Here is a 27,850-nt window from a genome sequence, read left to right as displayed (position 1 = left end):
GAGCCACCGTTTCATGTTTGGAATGGAAGCACAGGGCATGAAAGAGATTCACTGTGCATGCAAGGCTAGTCCATCACATAGCAAACAAAGCAATGTTAAGGCCAAGGAAGCGCAGTATCAACACATTCATCTTTCCCCTCCTTCAGCCCAACCCCAAAAGACCCTCAGTCCCTCTAGAAGCCAAAGTCGAACACAATGCGGTCTTCGAAGATGGCGATGAGCAGCATGATGAAGAATCCGGTCAGCATGCCCAGATTCTGTAGCACAAAGTGACCCAGCTGGCAACTCATTTGGTCCTCACTGTCCCCATGGAGCATCTCTGGCAACTACAAAAGAAAAAAAAAAGTTACAGCAGGGCTCCAGACTAACTTTTTTCACCAGGAGCACTAAACCAAATGTTGTCGCCCCACAGTAAACAACACATTCACCCAACCCCCTTTAATGACTATCCTTTTCCTTTTTTTTCTTTTTAAGAGTGATTACATTCGTAGTTATGGCCTGTCTCCACCTACTATACAATGTTGAAAAATGGTTTGTGGAAACAGAAACGGGTAAAAAAAAAAGAAAGTATTTTCTACCTTTTTTTTGTGTAGATTGATGCTTCAGAAATCTTGAAACGATGGTGTGGATTTATGTTTAATTATTTAGAAGGCATGCAAATATATTTATAGTTAAAAATGTTCTAGAGTTTAATTACTCTTTAGTGTATTACAGCACAGCTCAGTAGATGAAGTGACAATGTTATTTAAATGAAGTCAGTTTAAAGTAACATTCTCAAAGACTGGCGACAGTCCCTTAGCATACAGAAGTCTGTTTTAGCACTGAAGCATCGCAGAATGTCCTTGAATATTGTGCTTTATGTTTGACCTTGCGATGTCACAACACAATGTGTTGAATGCATTGTTTTACACAAGAAGTTCCTTCAAATTGAGTCTCTTAAAGCTACATTATTGCATTGGGGCTGCATTGCAAACTTATTGTTTTGCAATTCAAGTGTTACATGCATTGAATTTATACTACTTTTGCATTTTAAATGCATGTGTAAATTAAATCAGATGTTGAAATGACACTGAAATGCTTAATAAATTTAAAGAATTACCTGATTAAAAAGTAATTCTGAATATGGTAACATTATCATAATCGTGATGCATGAATATTCAAAAATGACTGATATTACCCCAAAATTGAATCTTATACAATCTACATGAATCACATCTTCTCCAAAATTCTACTAATGGAAGGAAACTAAATGTTACAGAAATACATTTCATTCTTAAATTTCTATAAATCTAAAGAAGTTTTGTACAAATCTGGATAGCCAGAGACTGCAGTTAAAATACATTCATCAGTCTTCAAATGCAGGTGAACCTTGTGGAATGCTCCGTACCGCATTAGTGTAAAGATGAAACCAACATGTTACACATTAAGTGTGTTTGGTTGAGCCTTGCATTTGGCTCCTCTTTCTCTTGTCTCTTCCTGTCTCCCTCATACACACACAGACACGCATACCAATTCTGTCTCAGCAGTAATGAGCATTTGAGAAATGAATATGATATAAGATGATTTAAAAAAAACTGTTGCGAAATTCGACTAAATACTTGCACCCTGGAGCCCTGTATACGTTGGAATCAGATAAAGGATTCCTTAAATTAGCGGTGTGGGATCAATAAAATAATTATATTCAATAACCCACTACAGTCAAAACATACAAGATTAGGAAAAGTGTAATACAATGCACTTTGTACTTTGCTCTCTACGACGTTATGTAAACTGAAGCTAATATTCCTGAATAGTCTAACTTGGTAGTAGCAGTAGTATTTCCAACTTGGATGCTGTGCAGTGGAACATGCCATCTTACCATATCCACCAGAGCCACATAAAGGAACATGCCAGCGGTGATGGCAAAGATCCAGTTGGTCACATTGTATGTGTACTGTCCCACAGCAGTGCCAATCACCATACCAACATAGGCCATGAGGGCCGACAGCAGATTGTAGACTATGGCTTGCTTCACAGTCATCCCCGCTTTCAGCAGCACTGCAAAATCACCTGCAAGCAAGGAGAAACCATAACCACAAAAATGTAAAGAGGATTGGATTCATCTGGTCTTTGGCAGAAAAACACATTTAATCAATGATTTCATCATCAAGCATAACCTTGATTTTATGTTTTTAACTGAAACTTTGTTAGACCAAGATAACAGTGCAACTGTTCTTATTGAGTCAACCCCTACCAACTTCAGTTTTGTGAGCGAAACCAGAAGGCATAAGAAAGGAGGTGGATTTGCCATTTTGTTTAATGATTCACTCCAGTGCAACAAGATAGCTTGTGGAAATTTTACTTCTTTTGAATATGTGGCTCTTCAGTTGAATTCCTCTCCTCAAGTTATATTTCTAAATATATCTATAGGCCATCTAAATACAGAGCAAACTTTTTTTGATGAATTGACTGAACTGCTGTGTATAATCTGTATTGACTTTGACTGTGTAGTTATTGCTAGTGATTTAAACACCCATGTTGACAATCTCCAAGACAGGAACTAAAGAACTGTGTTGTGTTCTTGATACCTATGGATTGACTCAGCATGTGATGGAACCCACACACAACAAGGGGCACACTCTGGACTTAATTATATCCAAGGGTCTGAACATTTCCAAGGTTGTGACAGATTTTGCTCTCCGATCATTCCTGTGTTTTCTTTGAGCGTACTATATCCATGCACACAAATGTTCAAACAGAGATAATCACAAAACTGAAAGTACCAATGTAATATTTATTTAGGCTTTCTCTTCCACACCTGCCCTCTCTTGGGTCTCAGCCAATGAGCATGCAGATAATTTCAATTCTAAAATTACAGATGTTTTCGATGCCATTGCACCTACTAAGGTGAAGGTGGTCTCTGGTAAAAAGAAATCTCCATAGAGATGTGCCATGCCGGTCAGAATAGGGAGAAAAAAGTGTTGTAAAGCTGAATGCAGGTGGCGAAAAACAAATCTTACTGTTCATTACGACATCTATAAAGAGAGACTATGCATTTACAATTTGGAACTGAAAAATGCAAGGCGGTCTTACCTCTCTGACATCATTGCCAACAAATAAATAAATAAATAATGTATGTGCCTTGTTTGCTACTGTTGACAAACTAACAAACCCTCCTGTGGCAGTAGTCTCTGAATTTCTATCTACCAGGGCCTGCAATGAATTTGCCTCCTTCTTCAATCACAAAATTTAGAAACTTAAGACAGACAGTTAGTGCCTCCGTACTAGGTACACAGGGTACGTGTTGTCCCTGTGTTCACCTAAAATCAATTTAAATAGCATGACACAATTTGATCCCATTAATCATAAAAACCTGGAGGACATTATACAACATCTGAAATCTTCCTCCTGCTGCCTTGATATTCCGCCAAAAGGCTTTTTCAAAATTGTTTCTAATTGCATAGCCTCAGATCTTCTACAAATTATCAGCATGTCTCTTCTCTCAGGTTTCTTCCCACAGACCCTCAAAACTGCAGTCATCAAGCCACTCTTAAAAAAAACAAAGATCTCAGTGCTGTATTTGAAAGCTGACTACAACATATTACTAGACCAATTGGAAAAATGGGTGGGACTTTTTGACACAGCACTAAACTGATTTGAAACCTACTTAAAGGACAGGCACTACTTGGTGTCTATAGGTAATTATAAATATGAGCAAACAAAAATGACCTGTGGAGTTCCCCAAGGCTCCATTCTGGGGCCACTTCTGTTTAACATCCATATGCTCCCACTATTACAGATTATAGAAAACAACAAAATATTTTTACCATAATTATGCTGAGGACACACAGATTTACATAACCATATCACCAGGGGAATATAATCCCATATAAGCACTGAGTAAGTGCACTGAACAAATCAACAATTGGATGTCTCAGAATTTTCTTCAATTAAACAAAGATACAACTGAAGTAATTGTTTTTGGAGCCAAGGAAGAACAACTAAAAGTCAGCGCTCAGCTACAAATGGTAATGTTATAAACCACAAACCAAGCCAGAAATATTGGTGTAGTCATGGACTCAGACCTGAATTTATATAGCCTCATTAAGATAATTACAAATTCAGCCTACTATCACCTGAAGAATATATCAAGAATTAAAGGATTTATGTCTCAGCAGGGTTTGGAAAAACTTGCCGATGCATTTATCTTCAGTCAACTTGACTACTGTAATGGTGTCTTTACAGGTCTTTCTCTCTAAAAAAAAAAGATCAAACAGCTGCTGCTGACTCAGAACGCTGCCGCCTGAGTCTTTACTAAAACCAAAGAAGTGGATCACATCACTCCAGTTCTGAGGTCATTACGCTGGCTTACAGTCCGGCAAAGAATTGATTTTAAAACTCTGCTCTTGGTTTATCAAGCACCAAAATGGTTTAGTGCCAAACAAAATACCTTTCTGATCTTCTGCTACACTGAACCATCCAGACCTCTCAGATCAACTCGGACAGGTCTGCTTTCTGTCCCCAAAGTCAAAACTAAACATGGAGAGGCAGCTTTCAGTTTTTATGCACCACATATCTGGAACAAACTCCCAGAAAACTGGAGGTCTGCTGAAACTGTTAATTTAAATCAAGGCTGAAGACTTTCCTGTTTACTGCTGCCTTTTATTAAATAAAATTCAAAGCTTTTGATTATCATCTTACACTACACTGTGACTTTTACTCTTTTTGTTTTCAGATGTCTTTTTATTGCCTTATGTTGCTTTTCTTAATACCATTCATGACTGCACTTAATTGCCTTGTTCCTGAAATATGCTCTGCAAATAAATTTGCCTTGCCTTGCCTAGATTCAACAGCAAGCACTTGCCACACCAGCACACAAATATGCAGGGGCTATGTGCAACAAAAGTCAATAAGTTAGACATACATTTGTGAACCAATTTTTCAAATGCATGGAATTACAAAGGAGTTACCATAAGCTCCATTCTTTGAAAAATACAGGTCAAGCCAAGTCATGTAATTTTTATTTGTATAGCCCAATATCACAAATTACAAATTTGCCTCAAGGGGCTTTACACCAACACAACATCCTGTCCTTAGACTCTTGTGATGGAAAAAAATTTGTTTGCTCTGACTGCATCACAGAGCAAATGATTGCATCATTTTAGCACAAATGACAGATATAAATTTGAATGGATATGGACCACTGTCAATAACTCCTGCAGCATCTTCGATTTTTGTTTACATTTAGCATAGTGGCATGTGTGCTTTTTCTAAAGTTTAAACCAGTCGGTTAGGAACATATATTTAAAATTCCAGTTTCCACCTCATTCAAATTTCCTGCTGTATCTCTGAATTCTGATGTCTCCCTTGACTATGCTTTCTGCATTGAGAAATTCATTAATTCCAGTCACCTCTCTACAGCTTTTTTTTTTTTTGCCTGTTCAACAAAACATCCTTCAGAAATAATATGTCTTTAACTTCCTTTGCACACACATTGTTCTACATGCATGCTTTTGGCTATCTACTCTCCTCAAATCATTGCTGGGCAAGGTGTGGGAATAGGCCCAAGTCCCCACAGAAATGCCCTGGATTTGGAAAGAGAGATGAAGAGGCCTACATTTCCTCCACACTGTAACGAGCGTCTCCTTTTCCTTGCTAATTACCACAATGAATATATTACTAGCCTGCTGTCATCCATCAATCAAATGCTGAGAAAGGGTGAAAGTTAAAGATAGGGGTGTAGAAGAACAAGGCCAGCCCATATACACCTCACTCTTCTGCCTTTCTGCTGGCCTTTTTTCCACTTCAGCTTCTTCTGGTGTTTCCTCCTCGGCCGTGCGCCGTAGCACTCTCAGATGCCTGCCACCGCCTCAACTGCAATTTACACACCCATCACTGCCAATTAGCTTCACTATGGGTGGTTAAAGAGCTCTCATAATTATCATTTCTGCCTCCCAGCTGCTGCTCGCAGGAGGCTTTTGTCTTCAGGAGGAGCAGAGAGGTGCACTTGTCAAAAGCACTGGCTTTTTCTGACACATGGCCCTATGTGGTATAGGGAATGGTGGCAGTGCCCCCAAAGAGCTGGACCCAGTCAACAGGAAATGGGAAATTACACTTGGGGAAGAAGAAACAATCTTGAGAATCTTCACATTGCCATGGTGTCGAGAGACAGGATTCATGTGGCAGTTAACCATCTGGAAAATACGATTTTCCTGAGGCTATAGAGCGCAAAAACCAAATTCAATGAGAACTGTTGGACCAGAATGAAAAGGATTTGGCCCTTCTCCTCTATAAAATATTAGAGAACATTACAGATATCGCTAGATGTGCACCGATAGCAATTTCCTTGGCCAATTCTGATTTTTTTTTTTTACAAGTCTGACCTAGCGATTCTGATTTTGGCCAATTCCAATTTTTTTTTTCCCCAAGAAATATAATTGACAGCATAAACAAACTTTTTTTTATAACTTTTCTTTCATAGGAATTGCAATTGTACATTCATAATAAAACATTGACTATTACACAACTTACATTTTCTCCAAAACTGCACCAGGTTACAGGACCTACTCTCACTCAAACAAAGCTCAAATTAAAAAAGTGCTCCAGGTTACTGGACAGAACTTTTTTGTACAAAGTCCAACTGAAAATTAACTGCAGAATATCCCACTTTATTTACTTTTTCTCTTTACTTTCCCAAAGTAAATGACGGTTTTTGACAACATGTTTTAGGCGTGTGTGTGGCTGTGATGTTACTGCCTGTGCTGCTGTGTGCGTGACGTGAACCATCGTGCGGTGCATGGGTATACATTTTACTGGCACAGAATTGGCTATATATGAGACTGACCGGTTGGTCACCAGTCATGACCGATCAAGCTGAAAACCGGCTATTCTGGTCAGTGGCCAATCGATCAGTGCATCTCTAGATGTAGCAGTTGCATACAGTGGTAGCTATACACCAAGCATTCCTTATACCCTTTTTCACAAGTTTCTGCATAAGGAGCCACTTCTTCATTTGTAATTGCTGACAAAACACTAACAGTAGGACGCTGTTAGTCAACACAAGGGGGAGCAGGCAGACAAAAACAGGCAGTTATTTACTGGCTTGGTCTCACTGGGTTGTCTGACACCAGTCTATTCATCAACCACGAACAAGGCTTGAAAACCTCACCACTACAACAGAGATCATTAGTACAAGTCTGGTGTGGACGGTCTCCTCTAGTCTATACACACAACTCGTACACAAAGAAGAAAAGGCTCTTGAGTCATGCACAAGTTGGAACAAGAAAGTTCAGTGTAGCTGAATAAAACTTTAAATATCAACACATACACCCTCCACCACAGAAAACAGATGTGATGGAATGAGGAGAATGAATGTGGAGAATGAATGCTTCAGCATATGTTTGAGGCCTGTCTTGAGCAATGAGTGCCTAGAGCTGTCCATCATCTCCACTGAGTGACACATTGACAAGCCATTTCCCTTCTGTCAGACAAAACCCATTTATGTGGGGAAAAAAACATGCAATTTTCGGGAGCGGAAGAGAAAAGGGTTTTCTAATTGACAACCATTGGTTTTTAACAGGTTTCAAGGAGTAGGGTCATAAGACTAACTCAATACATAAATGGTCATTCTGAAAAAGAAAAGCACCACCGCTGCAGTCATGTGGCTTGTGTGATGGGTGTAAAGTATTGGTTATTATTTGAAGTTGCTGTGAGGCCTTCAAATAAAAGTATTATGAAAACTGTTGAAAGAGTACGGTGTGGCATGACTAATGGATAATGATCAGAGTAAATGTTCTTGTGAGATGAGGGATTGCTGGTTTATCATGCTCTTTTCTCTCCACTTACCTAGTTCATGAGGTAATTCGTGGCAGAAGACAGCCACAGAGGTGCTGATACCTCCTGTGATGTTTGCACTGAAAGCAGCACCTGTAAAAAGACAGTATTTAAGCTGGTGAGAGGCAAATTCGGCAAATATTTAATATGTTTAAGCTATAATGTCACCAAGATTAGTTTTATTTAGCATACATGGAGATTAAAGTCACACTATTCCACAGCAAACAAGTTTAATTGGGCACACTCATCCAAAGTCAATTATTTACTTTGTTTAAATTGCAGCCTGACATTGTAATACCAAACAAACTCTTAAGACTGAAACAACAAAAATTCTTGACTTGATTTCTTGTTTTGACTTACACATAGCAGACATAATGGGCATATAGTAAAATGCTAGCAAAACCTCTCACCTATGGCCAGGCCATCGCTGAAATTGTGCATGCCATCCCCCATGATTACCATCCAGGCAATGCTGGCGATCCCTGCATCCTTCATCTCCTGGTCTGAGTGGCAGTGACCGCCATGAGAGTGCCTGTGGCCATGATTCTTGGCCTTGGCAGAGGACTGGTGACCATGATGAGGATCTGCTGGTGCCAGTGGCATCTTGTTAGTAGGGGAGTCGGGTGTCTGAAGCTCTGTGAGCTGTGTATCATTGTGGCCATTGTCGCAAGAGATGACCGTACTATCAGCACCTTGGGGGAGTGATGGAAATTGAGTTAATACAAATTTGTTCTCCTTCAAGGTTTCAATCTCGGGAGCGTGCCTGCTCCACCAGCATGCTTTAATGGCAAAATGTAATGATCATGCTGCAGCCTGCCAACACACAGGCTAAAGATCATATCAACACACATATGTAAAAGCTAGTGTCCAGCCTCTTACCTTCAGCTAGTGGTTTGAGGTGGAGCCATTCTGCATCTGAACGCCGGTTCAGCTTGTGATCTGACAACTTCCTGCCAATTTTGCCATCCTCACTGCGGTTCTTCCTGCCACAAAATTTGCCCTATGAGGAAAAAGGGTTTAACTAACATCCTGTTTTGTCAACAGCAATTCATTCTAACCAGAGATTTCTCATCATTGACTGTAGGAATACCCAATTTAACTGGCCACAGTTCAAGGTATAAAATAAATATATAAAAGTGCTCTTTGCTCCCACTTGTCGTTTTTTATTTTCACCATAAATTACCATTCTAAATTCTATGATGAGATTAAGAAATTACAAATGGAATCAAAAAACAGTGAGTGGATCCTATCTGTTTTACTACTGTCAATATTTCAGTCCTGTACCAGTGACTGGATTCTTTTTGAATGAGCGTGCCCTTTGACGCTTTCACAGCCAAAGCTCAAACAAGTGCTCTTTAACAGCAGGGGCAGATTAAGTGAATGAAGATGCCGTTTTCTCTTTCAAAAAACTGCTATTGAATTGCTTTTAAACAAGGCACCTGATCCCCAGTTGTTCTAGAGGAGCGACTTAGTAAAGGTAATTTAAATGCATCAATCTGCCTGTAAGATAGCCTTCACTCTGACATTGCTGGCATCTCACTAAAGCTTATGTCATCCTTGAAAATTTGACCCTTAAAAATTCCTGTCCAAGCAAGACCCAAACCTTGGGGATAAAGGCATTTTTGAGCCAGAAGATAAAATAATAGCCTAAGTTTGAAATAGTTCACAAGGAATAAGCTGCATAGCAGTGACAATATTTCAGCAATATCTTTTCCAAGTGGACCATTTCAGAGACATGCAATTAATGGCTGCAGCTTATTGTATCCATTTGGGTCCAAGCATGTCTGGGAATGAATGTCAACCTCTCCATCTTACCCCTTGGCTTCTGTACTGCTTGAACATGCCAATGCAGTGTTCGAAGATGAAGAGGAGGTAGATACCACTCAGCGCCGTCAGGCCCTTCCACACCCCATCAAAGTCCACAGCCAGGTTTTCCTCCACCTCTTCTTTCCCACTGTGGCTGTGGTCGTGCCCCTGAGCCTGTGCGTTTGAAGGGGTGAGGGTGTGACAAATGTCTTATTAGTAGATTAACTCAATTTCAGAAGCAACAAACATCAAACTACTTCTACCTTCTACCTGCATGAAGTAGAAGTGTAGTGAAACTTACTGAATAACATGTGCAGTGTGGGTAAGTACAAATAGTTGTTGATGACTGTAAGTTATTTTGGGAGATTGATGGAATACAGAGGGAACTGGATAGATGGGGTATTTTTACAAGAACAAGTGAAAGGAAAATGCACTTGGAGAACAATCACTAAAGGCTGAGAAAAATGATGTAAGAGTGTTGTGACGTATGAAGACATAGGCCATATGTTGGATTGCAACTTGAACTATTTTATTGTATAATAAACAAATTTAACACCTCAATATGTAAAGTGGCGGCTAGAATTTCTGCATGATTTATCATTGAACTGCGTGACACATGAGGAAAATACATTAAGGTATAAATAATTGTGTATTTGTTGACTTATTTTAACAGTAGGGTTTATGCACTATAAATACATTTGCAAACAGCAAAGCTTAATAAATAAGTAAAAAATTATGAAACAAATTCTGATGAAATTAAATTATGAACAAATTATGAAATTATGAAAATTGATAACATTAACAATGTTATCAATGGATGGCCCACACATGCGTTTGGGTGAACAACTCTATTATCAATCCATAATTCATTACAAATGTTATTTTCTAAAATCCCAAATTTCTTCAGCCTATTTCTAGGTATGAGGAATTGAGGCTTATGATTTTGATGAGTGAGAACAATGTCAAATATAGCCACAAACGGCAATTCCAGGGTTCAAGCCAGCACAGAACATTAGAAGTTGAAAGTTTAAACAGTTTAATCAAAAATATCCACCAAGTTTGGTGATGCTTGGACAAACTGTCATTGATTTATGGCCAAATTTTCGCCAGGCCCATGCACGTGTTTGAGACAGGTGGCATCAACTATTGAGCAATTTCAAAATAGTTTCACACAAGTGGTTCAACATTGTTTCTATTGTGAAACATGGGTATGTTTCACAATAGAAACAATGTATCCTGTAACATACGCTGTATCACAATCGTAACAATGTATCTTGTAAAAAAAAATGTTGGATACTTAGACTGTACTTATGTGGACACACTCTGCAAGTTTTGTGATGATTGGCCCAATGGTTGTTGACTTCTGTCTATTTATGTGCTGAGCCACGCCCTTTTTAAAATCATTGGTTAATATCTTGAAAACTTAAGATATCAACAAGCTCTATACAACTTTTGATAAGTTCGGTCAAATAATGATCTACTGAAAATTTGGTAGCAACTGGACCTACGGTTTAGATTTCAAAAAGGTGTTTTTCAAAATATTTCAAATGGCAGAAAATCTAGTCAGGTGGACTTAAGTGGTTCTTGAGGCAAATTTGCAGAGTGAGGATAAATGGATGTCTGTACCAAGTTTCTTATAAATTGGACTTGCGGCATAGGAGTTATGACTTTTCCAAGCTGACCTTTGATTATAGTACAAGTGTTTCTTGGGAAACACTTGCATACAACTTCCAATAAAAAGGCAAAATCTCATATCTACCATTTACGATCTCAAAGGAATTTGCACAGACATTTCTGGAGAAGAAAAATAATAATAATCATCATTAAGCCCTATGAGCTTGAACCCTAATAAAGCAAATTGTCCCCAATCAATAAGTCAGCATAGTGTGCTCACAGGACCATTGTTTTCATAATACCCTGACCCTGACAAGGTTTTTTAAACTGAAAACATATGAGAAGCAACTCTTGAATTGAAGACAACGAAATTTGTTCTCTGCATTTATCCCCACCCTATTGTATAGGAGCAGTGGGCAGCTGCAGCACCCGGGAACCAACTCCAGTTCTTCTTTCCACTGCCTTGCTCAGGTGCACAGACAGGAGTATTAACCCTTACATGCATGTCTTTTTGATGGTGGGAGGAAACCGGAGCACCCAGAGGAAACCCACACAGACAAGGGGAGAACATGCAAACTCAACACAAAGGACCTGGGTCGGCCTGGGGTTTGAACCCAGGACCTTCTTGCTGTGAGGCAACAGTGCTAACCACTGGGCCACCGTGCTGCCCCATTTGTTGGTATCCCTTCTCAGTGTGTGTGCTCCGGTTGAAAGGAAAATAACTGAAGCTGTTTGAACCCATGTTTTGTTTTTTGTTCTTCTTTTAAACCCACCAACTACTCATACTACCCAACCAGGTGGGAATGTGATAAACCAAAATCATGTCAAATCTAATGGTAAAACTAATAGCGATGTAATTTACTAGATTATATCCTTCTAAATCCTGCTTTTTCCAGGCTCTATTAAACATATCTAGTTTTTCATAAAACAGATACTAATTGAACTAGTAAATTAAAGCCAGAATAAGCTATTTTAGAGACGTGAGCAATTTTGATAGAACACCCCCCCCCCAAAAAAAAAATCAATCCCCTCTTGCTTTGCTTCCTCCTTCTGTGCTGTAACCCCTCCCTCCAAACCAGCTTCATGCACGTGCCTGAGTTTGCACATCGTAACTGGCAAAATGCTTATTGTCGCTGATAGTCTATGCAAATAAAAAACATGTTTTTCAGAAGATCTCATTAATTCAGAGGTGAAGTATTTATAAAGATCACTAATTCCAAAGTACCTTGTGACCTCTGTCCAGGATCCATATTAATGCCATAAAGACAGTAAAATATATCATATTTGTTAATCTATGCATGCAATTTATTTTCCAAGTGAATCTCTTAGTTACCCTAACATTGATGTTATGAAAGACTTTTGCACTTAAAGGTATTGACCTGCAGTCAGTTTAGACTGAAGAGGTCACTGAGATGAGTGATGAAACATATCTGTCAATAAACGTTGTGTCCAGATGAACTGACTCAACTTTCTTTGATTTTCCTACCTGGATTATTGAGCATGCATAAAGACATTAAAGGTGAAATATTTAAGAACGTTATTTAGCGTTAATTGAACGATATTTAGTGTATCCACCTCCATGAGATCCAATATGACAACAAGAAAACAGACAAGTAAAAGCATGGCAGTAAAGCTGTGCAGGTGAATGACTGACAGGCAGAGAGCCCGCCCTGTCACAGAGAGCTCCCTTGACTAGTTGAGGCCCACCGGGAGCTGTGAGATTTAGGAGTTCCTTAATACAGATGTAGGGTTAAACACATAGGTTGGATTTTCACTCAGACCATTTGAGGTAATCATAGCTAAGCAATATGACAAATTTCACAAATAACACTGAACGAAAGTTGCACACTCCAGCTTTAATTGCCCAACATGAATCAAACTAAACCTTTTTCCTTGCCATAAATCTACTACATTAGAGTCATATGTTAAGACTGCAGGCAGAGTACTCACATGTGGTAGCAGGTGGAGGAGGGCATCACCGCTGAGCGTGCCCACTGCCAGCGCCACCAGAAAGGTGAGCAGGAACTTGAAGCAAGATTGGTTGAGGATGGGCACCAGCACAACACCCAGCAGAGACAGAAGGCTGATAATGGTGACGGACACAAAGCCCCACACCCAAACCCACACTGAAGAGAGAGAAAAACAAAAGACACAAGTTTTTTGCCTTTTTAATTAATTTTCATTTATAAAAAGGACCAATGTACATTATTTTGGTCACCGTGATACATGATATGATTTGTAAATTTCAGCAGGAGTTGCTGAATGGTTGTGATTGAAACAAAGTAAACAGCTCACAGTGACCCCACTCACCAGGTTTGTGGAAATGGCCAATGTCAAAACATATCTGATATCCACTACCTTCCTTTTTAAATGTATTCGTCTTATTGACTTTAGAAAGGGTGAAGCCATGTTTTTATTTTTGAGTGGTAGCGGTTATTCATGTCACTGAAGACAGCCAGTAGCCAGGTGGAATTTACACACTGCGCCTTCTGACAGTAATAACTAGGTGAAAAGAATGGCATGGTAAATATGGAGACTAATATTCAGGAAACCCTGATATAAAGTATCTGACCTGTCAAAGTATCTTAGAACAAGACTTTATATTTTTATCACTATCACAGTTATTGTTCTGTAATGGACACAGAGTCCCCCCACAATTTGGCAAACTAGGCCCAGAAGCCAGAAGTGATGGTTTGGACCTTGATAAGTTACATTCTGGAGCATTTGTCTTGTCTCATTTTTCATTTGGGACTGCAGACAGGAGGCATGAAGCAGAAAAAAGAAGTCAGAAAAGTACACTGTCATTTAAACTGTCAAACTCCCTGCTGTTGGAGGACATGTGCTCTTCAAAACAGCATGAGACCAGAGGAGAAAGTTTATTTTCTCTTGTTGCAGAGGACAAAACGTTTAATGTAGTATGAAATTCAATGTCACACCAAAGCTGGTGGTGTTTTGCTAAACCGATAGTGGATCATTTTGCTGCTGACATTCCGATATGGCAAAGAGTGCATGCCCACAAAACTCATATTACTGCCAACTGACTACAGCCAGGCATTTTAAGAGGACTATTTGAAAATACTGCAAGAAAGTTGACTGCTGTTTGGTTTGTTTTTGATACGAAGATTGTGCCTTTCTCTCTGATGATGGCATGGCAAATATCTGCTGTTACATCTGCTTTTACTTGAAATTTCAAGACAGCAATCAAGCCACTGGGATGGCTTGAAATAGTGGGATAATTGGCTGGATACAATTAGGGAGAAAAAGGGGGGGGAAATATGTAAATAATAATAATAGTAATAATAATAATTGAGTATAAGAAATTAAACTTGAAAAAGGAAAAATGGTTTAGTGAGGTCTTTCAGCTGTTTTACATGAAATCTTTGGGAGTTTTTCCCTTGAGGAGCATTCATTTGACTTCTTGCAACATTTGCTGTACCATCCAGGGTCACATAGTGTCTCAAAGGTAAAATATTGGATGTATTTTGCCACAAAAAAAATGCAGGGTATATTTATTCACATAAAAATGGTCTAGTTATTACTTGTGTTGTTACAGAGAGTTTGCAAAATATGTTCACTATTATTTCCATTTGTTCTTGTATTCCTGCCTGTGTATTTTATTTTGTTATTTTAGCATGTTTGAAATAAACGAAACACTTTCTTCAAGAATTGGAAGTCTTTGTCTTTTGACCTTTAAGATGCTTTTATAAGGATCTGGGTATTAAATGCCTCACTCAACATTACTTAGGCAGTAGTTATCAAGTGAGAGAAGAACACTAGTTCTTCACTTTTCCCACATAAATTTCGCAATTATTTGGATTAGAAATAACAGGGTGTTTGCCAATTCCAATAAAGCTTCACTCAATTAAATGAAAACAGCAAAAACTTGACACTTGGCCAGGAGTTGACTAAATACCAGATATTGCTAGGAGAAATCAAATTGCAGACACACATCCTTTCTGCATCCAATCAATCTCAGGTGGTGGAGCTTGGAAGCTGCCTCGACTGAGTAGTTGTGGAGCACTTGAATCAATCTGTTCCTGTCCCGTTAAACAGCTGTACAACTACAAATTTACAAAAAAATAAATAAATAAAATATCCCTAAAGGCATTTAGCCCACTCTGAAAACAGGGGCTGGAGTTCCTCTTGGGACAAAACAACTCAAGAGGCAGGGCCTAACATTTTAATGCTAATTACATAGCCATTAGCATGTGGGAAGCTGGCTCGCTAACCCACGACACTGTGGCTCTGTTTAACATGAGCCCACCAGGGCAACAATAAACAGGGCTGTGTGCATCCCATTAATCGTACGCTTTTCTTCAGCAGAGAGTCAAAGTGAATTTCAAGATGAGCTTAAAAGTTGCCCAGCCAACTACAGTTTGTCTCCTTGTTTGCAAACAGCAGAATATGTGATGTTCTGAGTTTGAGGAAACATTTTGAGGTTAGATTTACAGTAGTTTTGTGTTGGCAAAGCCACAATCTGGTTAAAACATTTTCTTCTTAAGCACCTAATAATATCTTATAAGGCCTAGGCATTAACATCACCCAGTCACATTTGGTCAGAAAAAGGCCCTGATGAGCACTGAGGCTATAAGAAGCCACAGTGTGGTTCCATTTAAACTGCCAGAATTAATACACTTCATTTGACATCAGAGAGATACCTGATGGTAAAAGGTTAGTACACATACCAAATTCTGCATGACAGCAAAAGTGACCTAAAGCCACTCTCTTTCAAGCTATTAAGGGGGGTAAAAGCAGCTGACCATCAGTGAGCCACACGGAACACTGCCCTGCAAATAAACAAAATTTCTTTGCCAGTGAATAATACCTGCTTCCAACACAAAGCTATTGACCAACCCCAAAAATAATTTTTTCACAACTTCCCAATCTAATGAATGTTGCACTTTGAAGAGGACATCTTCATTAGTGAAGGACAAAGTGGCTCAACTAAATTTCACTTTTTCATTACAGCTGAAAATGTCTTGTAACAACCCTCATTTTCTCATTATTCCATTGTTCCCACCATTTTCCAATGTGCCTTACAGGAGTAAGGGTGTTACAGCTGAGTGCTTTCTTATTTGTCCCATCAGGCAAAACCCCCTGTAACCCTGAGAGGCAACTGTAAATCAGCCAGACAGTACATCACCGCAGGTCCTTCACACTTGCGTGGCTCATCTACAGCTCTTATCTCATTACCCTTACCAGTAACACAGTGAGGAGCCGGTGTGTGAATGTGTGTGTGTTGGGTCGGGTGGGAGGCTGGATGGTGAAAAAAAAGGAGTAAAAAAAGAGAGATGAGAGACTCACTGGTCTGTGTCTCCTCTCCAATTACGCATCTCCTGCGAGCCGTGGCTCAGAAAAAATGGCCCACAGTGTCGCTTGGGCTCTCCTAATTGGAAGGGCACAACAAAAGACACCGTTGGGTTTTTTAGAGGGGGGGGGCAACTGATATTTCCTGAGATCCCCTGTGGATGTCAGTGGGAGGCAAATGAGAAGTACCTCAATGGCAGAGTGTGGTGCGTCCATGGGTGTGTCTTAGTGCATTGTGGAAGAGCATTCAGCACCTCAGGTTCTCTGCTAATGAGGAGCTGTTCCTGCCCTTTGACTTTCTCATGCCATCTCCCCCGTTGTCATCAGCAGTTTTATAGCTGCTTTCAGTGGTGGACCACAACTCCTCTAAGCACATGTGATCAGAGTGTCTGTGTCTATGTATAATAATTAAAAATGTAAAGAGGGCCCACAGCCAAGGAGCTCCTCAATCCTCACCCTGGAACATGAGTGTCTACTGGTCTAATACCTTTATCAAACTCTTAGAGCAAAACTCTGGAGTTTAGTCTGTTAATGAGCTGATGTCTGAAAGGAGATAACCATACAACCTTACAATGCCTTAACAATTTTACCATGCACCATGAGCTGTGGTATCTAATTTGGCAGAGGAAAAATTAAATAGAGAAGTCAAGTCAAATGTATTTATAGAACAAATTTATAAACAACCCCCATTGACCAAAGTGCTGTACAGACCAGAGCAGGTAGCTAAAACACAAATACAAGAAACACCAACATGGACAACAAGGTACATAGCTCATAGGCATGAATAAACAACACATGGACATAGGCACAAGCCAGAAATCAGCCACATCAGGAGGATTCAAACGCTTGAGAATAAGTTTTGTGCTGGGACTTAAAAGAGTCGATGAAGGGGACAGATCTTATAGGGTGGGGAATAGTGTTCCACTGTCTAGGGGCAGCAAGCACAAAGGCATGGTGACCCCTGAGCCTAAGTTTAGACTGCAGGACAGCCAGGAGTGCCAAGTCAGCCAACCTGAGGGACCTGGAGGTAGAATAGAGGGTTAAAAGGTCTGCGATACAGGAGGGGACCAGCCCATTTTGGGATTTATAAACAAACAAGAGAACCTTAAAATCAATTCTGAACCGCATAGGCAGCCAGCGGAGAGAGGCTAGTATACGGGTAATATGGTCTCTCTTCCAGGTACCTGTCAGGAGCCTGGCTGTGGCATTCTGGACCAATTGCAGGTGGTACAGGGATGACTGACTAATTCCTATATACATGGAGTTGCAGTAGTCCAAGTGGGAGGATATCAAAGGGTGGATGACTTTCTCGAGCTCTTTAAAATAGATTAACAGCTTGATTTTGGCAATAGTACGAAGCTAGAAAAAAAAACTGGCTATCACTACTGCATTAACTTGCTTGTCAAACTTAAAGGCGGAACCAAAAATCACACCAAGGTTTTTGACATGAGCTTTGACAAGGGTGGACGAGTTGCCAAGACCGTTGGTAAACATTTTAACGGAGTCAGGGGGGCCAAATAGGACAATTTCAGATTTGCCTTCATTCAGCTTTAGGAAGTTTTGTGCCATCCAGCACTTTAGATTGGACTGATCGTTTGGTTTCAGGGAGAGTGTCATCAGAATAACAATGGAAGAAAATTTTGTATTTTTGAATGATTTGACCAAGGGGAGTCATGTATATACAGAAAAGAAAGAGAAAGACCTAGGATAGAACCTTTTGGGACCCTGCAGGAGAGACTAGCTGGGGGAGAGGAAAAATTGCCTATGTTAATGGAGAAGATTCCATATTTGAGGTAGGATGTGAACCATTTCAAGGCAGAGCCATCAACACCAACCCTGTACTGGAGACGGTCTATTAAAATGTCATGATCCACAGTACTGAATGCCCCACTGAGGTCAAGAAGAATTAGAATGGCACAGTCACCAGAGTCGGTAGAGAGGAGCAGGTCATTGTACACTTTCAGCAAGGCAGTGCTATGATAAGCCTTAAAACCTGACTGAAATCTTTCCAAGATGTTGTTTTGGTGTAGGTAGGGCAGCAATTGACTGAGAATATCGTTTTCGAGAACTTTTGACAGAAATGGAAGTTTAGAAATAAGTCTGTAGTTAACTCAGCCATTGAGGATGCACAAGCCAGTGCATTGTTAGTGCCAGTCTCAAGCCCAGATAATTGGGGGGGGGGTTGCATCAGGAAGGGCATCCGGCGTAAAATCACGTCAAATACACGTATCATAAATCAGATTTTCATACCGGATTGGTTGAGGCCCAGGTAATCGATGACCGCCACCAGTACTGTTGGCCAGCAGGGTGCCGGTGGAAACTATGCTACTGTTGAGCGAAGGAGAAGAGGGGGAGGGCATGTTCAAAGGCAGTGGAAGAGGAGGAAGGGTAGGACTGTGGAGGTGAGAGTTGGAACTTTGAATGTTGGTGCTATGACTGGTAAAGGGAGAGAGCTGACTGATATGATGGAAAGAAGAAAGGTAGGTATATTGTGTGTGCAAAAGACCAGGTGGAAGGGGAGTAAGGCCAGGAGCATCGGAGGTGGATTCACTCTTCTACCACGGTGCAAATAGGAGGAGAAATGGGGTAGGGGTAATTCTGAAGGTAGAATATGTCAAGAGTGTGTTTGAGGTGAAGAGAGTGTCAGACAGAGTGATGAGTATGACACTGGAAATTGAAGGTGTATTGATTACATTACATTACAGTCATTTAGCGATGTTTTTATCCAAAGCGACTTACAATAAGTGCATCATTTAATGTTGGAAATCAGGAGAACTACTAGTCATCAGAGGTCATAAGTGCATCTTCTCTCTAAACAAGCATCTAAGAGCAAAACCAGTGTTAAAGTGCAAGAAAGATCTTTTTTTTAAAAATGAGTGAATATAATAAGTGCTAAGAGCAAGTAACAGGGTAGTAGTTCTTGAAGAGGTCAGTTCTTAACCTGCGTCGAAAGATGGGCAGCGACTCCGCTGTCCTGAAATCAGTGGGGAGTTCATTCCACCACTGTGGGGCCAGGACAGAAAAGTGCTGTGACCGGATCGATCGGCAGCAGGGGAATGTTATCAGCACATATGCCCCGCAAGTTGGGTGTGACAGGGAAAAGAAAGAAGAATTATGGAGTGAGTTGGATGAAGTGGTGGAGAGGGTACCCTAGGAGGAGTGAGTGGTGATTGGAACAGATTTCAATGGGCATGTTGGAGAAGGAAACAGAGGTGATGAGGACGTGATGGGTAGGTATGGTGTCAAGGAGAGAAATGTAGAAGGACAGATGGTGGTGGATTTTGTGAAATGGATGGAAATGGCTGTGGTGAATACATATTTCAAGAAGAGGGAGGAACACAGCCTCCCTTTAATATGCACTTTCCTTCACATGTAAGAGTGGAGGAAAGTGCACACAGGTGGACTACATCTTATGTAAAAGGCACAATCTGAAAGGGATTGGAGACTGCAAGGTAGTGTCAGGGGGGAATGTAGCTAGGCAGCATGAAATGGTGCTCTGGAAGATGACTTTGGAGACCAAGAAGAGGAAGAGAGTGAAGGCAGAGCCAAGGATCAAATGGTGGAAGTTGAAGAAGGAAGACTGTTGTGTGGAGTTCAGGGAGGAATTAAAACATGCACTGGGTGGTAGTGAAGAGTTGACACATGGCTTGGCAACCATTGCAGAAATAGTGAGGGAGACAGCTAGGAAGGTACTTGGTGTGTCATCAGGACAGAGGAAAGAAGACAAGGAGACTTGGTGGAATGAGGAAGTACAGTAAAGTATACAGAGGAAGAGTTTGGCAAAGATGAAGTGGGATAGTCAGAGAGATGAAGAAAGTAGACAGGAGTACAAGAAGATGCATCATAAAGTGAAGAGAGAGGTGGCAAAGGCAAAGGAAAAGGCATATGGTGAGTTGTTTGAGAGATTAGATACTAAGGAAGGAGAAAATGACTTGTACTGATTGGCTAGACAGAGGGACCAAGTTAGGAAGGATGTGCAGCAGGTAAGCGCGATCAAGGATAGAAATGGAAATGTGCTGACAAGTGAGGAGAGTGTGTTGAGAACATGGAAGGAGTACTTTGAGGGGCTGATGTATGAAGAAAATGAGAGAGAGAGAAGGTTGGATGATGTAGGGATAGTGAATCAGGTAGTGCGGTGGATTAGCAAGGAGGAAGTGAGGGCAGCTATGAAGAGGATGAAGAATGGAAAGGCAGTTGGTCCTGATGACATACCTGTGGAGGCATGGAGATGTTTAGGAGAGATGGCAGTGGAGTTTTTAACTATATTGTTTAACACAATCTTGGAAAGTGAGAGGATACCTGAGGAGTGGAGAAGAAACATACTGGTACCGATTTTCAAGAATAAGGGCGATTTGCAGAACTGTAGCAACTACAGAGGTGTAAAGTTGATCAGCCACAGCATGAAGATTTGGGAAAGAGTAATAGAAGCTAGGTTAAGAGGAGACATGATGATTAGTGAGCAGCAGTATGGTTTCATGGCATGAAAGAGCACCACAGATGCGATGTTTGCTTTGAGAATGTTGATTGAGAAGTATAGAGAAGCCCAGAAGGAGTTACATTGTGTCTTTGTGGAATTAGATAAAGCATATGACAGGGTCCCGAGAGAGGAGGTGTGGTATTGTATGATGAAGTCGGGAGTTGCAGAGAAGTATGTAGGAGTGGTACAGAATATGTATGAGGAAAGTGTGACAGTGGTGAAGTGTGCAGTTGGAATGACAGATGGGTTCAAGGTGGAGGTGGGATTACATCAAGGATCGGCTCTGGGCCCTTTCTTGTTTGCAATGGTGATGGACAAGTTGACATAAGAGATCAGGCAGGAGTCTCTGTGGATTATGATGTTTGCGGATGACATTGTGATCTGTAGCGGGAGTAGGGTCCAGGTTGAGGAGAACCTGGAGAGGTGGAGGTATGCACTGGAGAGAAGAGGAATGAAAGTCAGTAGGGGCAAGATGGAATACATATCCGTGAATGAGAGGGAGGACAGTGGAATGGTGAGGATGCAAGGAGTAGAAGTGACAAAGGCATATGAGTATGAGCATTAACTTTTTCAGCATTTTGAGCTACAGTAGCTCTTCTGTGGGATGTAATGAGATAATAAATGTTATTCAATTCACCTGTCAGTGGTTTTAATGTTTTGGCCGATTGGTGTATAATGTTTTGGTCATGTGACCTTCTCTTGGTATGCAGCAGCGTATAGTGTTTCACAGTGTGCAAGAGTCGTTCCTCCTTTTCCTGTCAACAAGCTGGTTTTCCTAAGCTTGATACAACTGGTTCCACACCTTTTACCTGTTACTGTGGTAGTAATATAAAGTCAAAGAAGCAGTAGTTTTGATCACTGGGAAGCAGGCATGGCACTGGAAAGTTGCTAGCTTGAATTCCAGACCGGCTCAAGAAAATAATGAGGCAATCAAATAAAACCCTATCCCTCAACAACTACCATCAAGGCACCATTGTGTGAGGCACTTAAAGGAAGACGGCACTAAAAAAACAACACAAGGCTCTAACTACAGTGCGATGCAATCATATGGACGATGATTTGCTTGATCAAACTTACTCCACGTACATCAACTAAATTGTTCTGTTTGCATCACTAAAAACAACACGTTGAATGATGTCACATACTTGGGAAGCAAAAAACTTAAGTGTGTGGGTACGGGTGTATTAGAAGCATTATGACCACAGCAGCTTGTCAAAAGAGTTGCGTCCTCATGCAATGCTTGCTAGTACATGTAACTGTGAGACAGCCTCTCTGAACACCATTTTCTCTGTACTAATAGACAGTATATAGACCATCAGCACTTCCTGGATATGCACATTATACGCAGTGAAATGTGGCTTTAACATTTTCATCTGATTAAGGGCTATAGTGTTGGAAAGCCATTGCACTGGACAGCTCCTGGGTGTCAAGGTTTGCAGCTGAATGTGAAGCAGGGCATTGCTGCAAAAGGGTCTTTTCCTTGCAAACCCCATTCCTGGATAAAGATGCAAAAAAAAAAGAAAAAAGAAAAAAAAGAGTAAATTAATCTACACTAAGGTGAAGACAATCCTGAAGCTCTGTTGTTGCACAATGGGCAAAGGGTAATGACGATTGTTAAAGAACAGTGGCTAATGGTGAGTAGTAAAAAAAAAAAAGCAGGAGAATTATGAGCCTGTCTTTAATCTTTTGGCACTGTAGACAACAGTTTCACTATAAAACCAGAAAAGGCCCCTAGTTCGTTGACCTCAACTGGTACAAAATAACCACAAGCTTGCAGTCTTATGATTTCGGGGCCATCTCAGATTGTGATTTCTTCATCAGTCTATAAAAGTTAATGATAGAGTCAGGAAGTGAAAATGCAAGAAGCGTGAAATTAGTAACCAACAATGGCCTGTTCTTTGGGTCATCTCACTTGACTGGGAAGTATCACTGATTTTCAGTCTTCAAAATCCTTCTTCTGAGCTCTTGGGACAATTTGCCTTGCACTGGTGAGAATTCACTATTGCTTTGGATAGCTGGAAACGAGAGGGGTTTTAATTACTATCCTCCAGATTTATGCCGAAGCAATACACTAATGTCATGACGATGAACACACAAAATTCGACACACCCTGGGAGATATGGGCACTTTTTTCTTCTTTACTTCAATTGTCATTATAATAACATGTTTGGTTGCACAAATAACCAGTCTATTGTGATATTGTAAAGGCACACCGCTTTTACAATATCACAATATCAGCCCCCATTTTTAAGAAGGGGGCTTCATGTTGGACATCCCAATGGAGGCACATTATGCAGTCAAATGGTTTATGATGATAGCTTTGTGGTTCCTCACTTATGAAGATAGTTTATATTGAATGCATATGTGTGCTCGATGGCAATGGATAACAAGAGACATGAATGACAACCTACAATCCCTTCCCTTTCTTTGTGGTAGATACTTATGTTATTAATTGTGAATTTGTTTGTGCATTAAATTTGTATTCCTGATTTTTTGCAATGTCCCCTTTTAGTCAATTCCATTTTTCATTGTCATTTCATTATTAGTCCTTGAATATGTTTCTTATAAAATCACCCTTAACTACACTTGTTGCAGAGTGCTAAACAAATACAAATATTACCATTGTTTATTTCTCCTGACATGCTGACCTAGCTCTACGATCCTAAAGAAAAAACAAAAACAAATTATACTAGATTGAGTGGCATTGCCCTTCTTTGAGCTTTTCAACTAAAAACCAATGAAATGACCGAGTACAACATTATCTGCTGGAAAAATACCATTCTGTTTTCAGGGTCACAGGGATGCTGGAGCCTATCCCAGCAGTCATTGGGCGGCAGGAGGAGAGACACCCTGGACAGACCGCCAGACTGTCACACAGGGCCAACATACACACCCACACCCACACACATACATACCTAGGGACAATTTAGTATGGCCGATTCACCTGACCTACATGTCTTTGGACTATGGGAGGAAACTGGAGCACCCGGAAGAAACCCATGCAGACACGGGGAGAACATGCAAACTCCACACAGGACCCCCAAGGTTGGACTACCCCGGGGCTCAAACCCAGGACCTTCTTACTGTGAGCTGACTGTGCTAACCACTACGCCACCGTGCTGCCCATTGGACAAATACCAAGCAGTAACAATTGTGATTGTGTGTTGCAGCAATTGCTTACTGATGGGGTACACAGAGAGGATTGCAACTTGAGTCACTGTTCAAATTAAAAAAAAAATGAAGTGATGAATTCAACCAGTGTGTCATCAGACATGCCCAAGAGTTGGGGCTGACAAATTAAAGTGAAACTTGCTCTAAAACTAACAATTGTTCCTTAGAAAATGTAGATCTGAAAAGCTTGGTCAAGCTATGTATAATGGACAGGACAACAGAGTGTATGTAATACAGAAGTCCTCAAACCATTGCTCCTCATCAGAGAAGTTTTCATCTGCACAACCAATCGTTAGTTTCAGAGACGGTATTGTTATTTTAAGTCATCATACAGACAGAGACAGTAAGGGGTGTGACTCTTACCAGTGTTGATGGGCTCCAAAGCTGCCTGCTCCACATCCATCTGGTGGTAGTGGCGGATGCAGACACGGCTGTCTATCTGGTAGAGCAGGGCTGGACACAGATATGTGAACTGACTAGGGGAGATGAGCGAGTCAGGGGTCAGGCCATAGTAGGTGAGGAGCTGGGTGACGTTCAGACACTGAGGGAGAAAGAGCAGACATTTGCTCTTAATCTGTCTGTAGTATGGCTAGTTCTTCCAATACTTCCTGTTTTCACTGCACAATCATAGCAGTGACGGTCCCCAAGCAAGCATGTCCTATTATTTTCTTATCCTGTCATTGTATTCTTTTAACCATTTTTAATGTTCATACAAAATATCTTAACATATGTACCTACTTGACATCTCTCTGAAATTTAGCTCTAGCCAGCTAACTAGGTCGCTATATGTTAATGATAGACAGTAAAACATCATAAACTGAGTATTGTAATGTTTTACTATCATTGTAATCAATTGCATGTTGTGTCAGCATTTGCAATTCTATTCTAACAGTTCTAACAGTATGAAGGTGATCAACAATCAATTTGGACAACAAATGGAACAGACATGATTGGAGATATGCTAAATATAAAGAAGATGCCAGTATTTTTAAAAGCAACAGGACATTTTTTGTAATTTCTTTAAGTTAATAGGGAGTCTCACCAAGTCTCTAACATTTTTTTCACATTTACTGATGAAAATCATTAAGAACTCCCTACCTCTTTCAAGCCATGTCTTTTCTATTATTTATCGTGATTAGAAATAAAAATGAAATTGTTTACCATTTGGATCGTTGACACTGCTATGACATTAGATGTATATTACTTATTACAATGCTATTTTCAGCTTGTGATGGTGCACAGGCCCAACTGGTTAAAGGAAATTTGGTGTTTCAATCCTCCATGAAAACACTCAATTTTTTGTTTTATTTGTTTGTACAAACAACATTCAGTTCAGTATATATGGTGACCTTTTACATGTTCACTTTAAAAAAAATCAATTAAAAGACAAATATACTGTTTACATGCAAGACTGAGCAAAAATCTGGGTGTCGTAATCAGGTCACGCTAACGCCAGTTTTGTACTGGATAATCCAATAAAAGTTTACATGACTGTTCCTGAAGTCACAGTAATGCCTTTGTCAGTTTATGATCAGGTTATTCATTAGCATACAAATATGCTCATAAAGATAGTGTAGGATAGTCATACATAATGATCTATTTACATAACATTGGGATAATAGATTATTATAAAATAAAATAAGACTTAAGGATAGTGTAGGCTATCTGATGCAGATAGTATGGTTGGAGGAAATCACTGGGCCCAACCCATTTGAAATTAAAGTTCAAAATGAGCAATTTTATAAACACAAGAAAATATATTAAAGGTACAGCTAAAAAGCATTTTAGGGCCCTACCTATAGTGATCACTGACCAAGATCCTATTAAGAAAATAATCAATAGATTTTAAATTTTTGTTTTGAAGAACAGAATTGAGCTTGCATATCTGCTGTATTTCACCACTACTGAGGATATTTCAGTGGTTCAAAAGCACCTACAATTTCATGCTACATTAATAAATGGCCAGTATACATTCCTGATTAACAACAAAGGAATTAGTGCAAATTCAATATATAAATTCAATATATCTAAAAAATGCTGAACAGCAAAGTTAGCTAATGGTTCTAGGCTGAAGAGTCCCGAAAGGCAGCCCTACCTCCTCATGATGATGAGACATGCTGTGTGAATGCCCATGCAGGGTGGGGGCTGTTGGGGTTGAGGTCTCAGGCCCTCCTGGTGCCTCTCTCTTGTCTTTATGGGAATGACTATGATCAGATCCATGATTGTGGTCATGGGTATCATGGTTGTGTTCCAAAAGTGGAGGGGAGATGGGAGAAGGGGCTTTGTTCCTTCCTCGCTGGATCCTGGCCTTGGCTGGCTTCCTGGGTCGCTTCGGCCTGCTTTGTGTGGGGACCTCAGGGGTGGCAGAGGGCTCGGTGTTAGAAACCTTGAAGGCTGCAGGCTTTGATTGCTGCTTTTCCGGGACATGTGAAGGCTCTGCTGGGGCTGCAGGGGACAGCTCTTGATGGGCAGAGAGGATGTCTGTGCTGCTTTGTATTTGATGTGTGTCATTATGGACAAGTTCATGTTCATGTTGGCTATGTTCGTGATGACTATGATTATGTTTAGGATGAGTTGAGAGGTCCTTGTGGTCAGCAGGCAGTTGGTCTTGCTCATGTTTGAGTTCTGTGTCATGTTCATCATTGTGATCATTATCATGTTCATGGTCATGATCATGTGTGTGGTCACCATCCTGCACTAGGCCATGAGAATCATTGTCCTGCACCTTAGCGTTGTCCTGAGTATTATCTGCATCATGCCTTTGGTCATGGTTATAATTGCCATGATCTTGATTATTGTCATGGTCCATTGGTCGGACACTGTCAGCAGCTGGACTGCTGTCCATGGCCAGCTCACTGCACTGTGTGGGACCTTGCTCTGGGTGTTGGTGGTGATGCTGGGAACCAGGTTTCTTGCTTGGACGCCCATGGCCATGTTCATAACCGTACCCATGGCTGTGGCCTTCATGGGCACTTGAATGTGAGTGAAGTCCCTCTTGCACATCCAGCATATCTAGGTGGGCTACATGATCATGGCCTAAATCCTCATGCTCCAGGCCAACCATCTTGACTTCGCCTAAACCCAGGCTGAGAAGGAGATTCTGGAAGCCCTGGAAATCTAGCTTGTCTCTCTTGCCATAACGTCTGAACAACTGCTGAATGTAGAAGTGCTGCTCTGACTCTAGCACGTCACTTGGTATGCTCTTGGACCTTGGGGAAGGATTGGCTCCTCTTACATATGGAGCTTGAGAGATCTGCAAGTCATTGTGGGCATGTTTTCTATGGTGATGCCCGCTGTGACAATGGCTGCACTGATGGAGCAGGAAAGTGAGCACACACAGGAAGCAGAACTTGGTGTGCACTTGGACTCGCATCGTCTCCCCACGTCCGATCCTCTGTGGAAACAGAAGAAAAATTACATGTTTAAAAAAAAAATGACTCACTCGACCAAAGCCATTTTATTCACCCAGTGAAATACATTTAGAGGAATCTTTCTTTAGGGTAGTGGAGTGTGGAAAAATTGACAATGTACACTACCGTTCAAAAGTTTGGGATCACCCAAACAATTTCGTGTTTTCCATGAAAAGTCACACTTATTCACCACCATATGTTGTGAAATGAATAGAAAATAGAGTCAAGACATTGACAAGGTTAGAAATAATGA

At 40.6% G+C, this 27,850-nt stretch overlaps 1 protein-coding gene across 1 annotated transcript; it reads right to left on the bottom strand.

Annotated features, from left to right (window-relative positions):
• Positions 1-173: 173 nt before the first annotated feature.
• Positions 174-27,563, bottom strand: slc39a10 (solute carrier family 39 member 10). Its single transcript, XM_056290089.1, has 9 exons — positions 26,283-27,563; positions 24,551-24,728; positions 13,183-13,358; positions 9,628-9,792; positions 8,692-8,812; positions 8,223-8,504; positions 7,825-7,905; positions 1,859-2,049; positions 174-326 (listed from the first exon to the last, which is right to left on the bottom strand). Exons 1-9 carry the CDS (start codon positions 27,558-27,560, stop codon positions 174-176), a joined length of 2,625 nt encoding a protein of 874 aa, XP_056146064.1. The 5' UTR covers positions 27,561-27,563.
• Positions 27,564-27,850: the final 287 nt, after the last annotated feature.

Source organism: Lampris incognitus, chromosome 11, assembly GCF_029633865.1.
Source record: "Lampris incognitus isolate fLamInc1 chromosome 11, fLamInc1.hap2, whole genome shotgun sequence".
Lineage (NCBI taxonomy): Eukaryota > Metazoa > Chordata > Actinopteri > Lampriformes > Lampridae > Lampris > Lampris incognitus.
This window is presented reverse-complemented; position numbering and strand designations above follow the sequence as displayed.

Coding starts and splice junctions, on each gene's coding strand:
- slc39a10 (XM_056290089.1), bottom strand. CDS start 27,560: ATGCGAGTCCAAGTGCACACCAAGTTCTGCTTCCTGTGTGTGCTCACT. Junction 13,359..24,550: donor TTTGGAGCCCATCAACACTG/GTAAGAGTCACA, acceptor CTCTCTCTTCAG/TGTGGGTTTGGGTGTGGGGC. Junction 2,050..7,824: donor CGAATTACCTCATGAACTAG/GTAAGTGGAGAG, acceptor CCTTGCTTGCAG/GTGATTTTGCAGTGCTGCTG.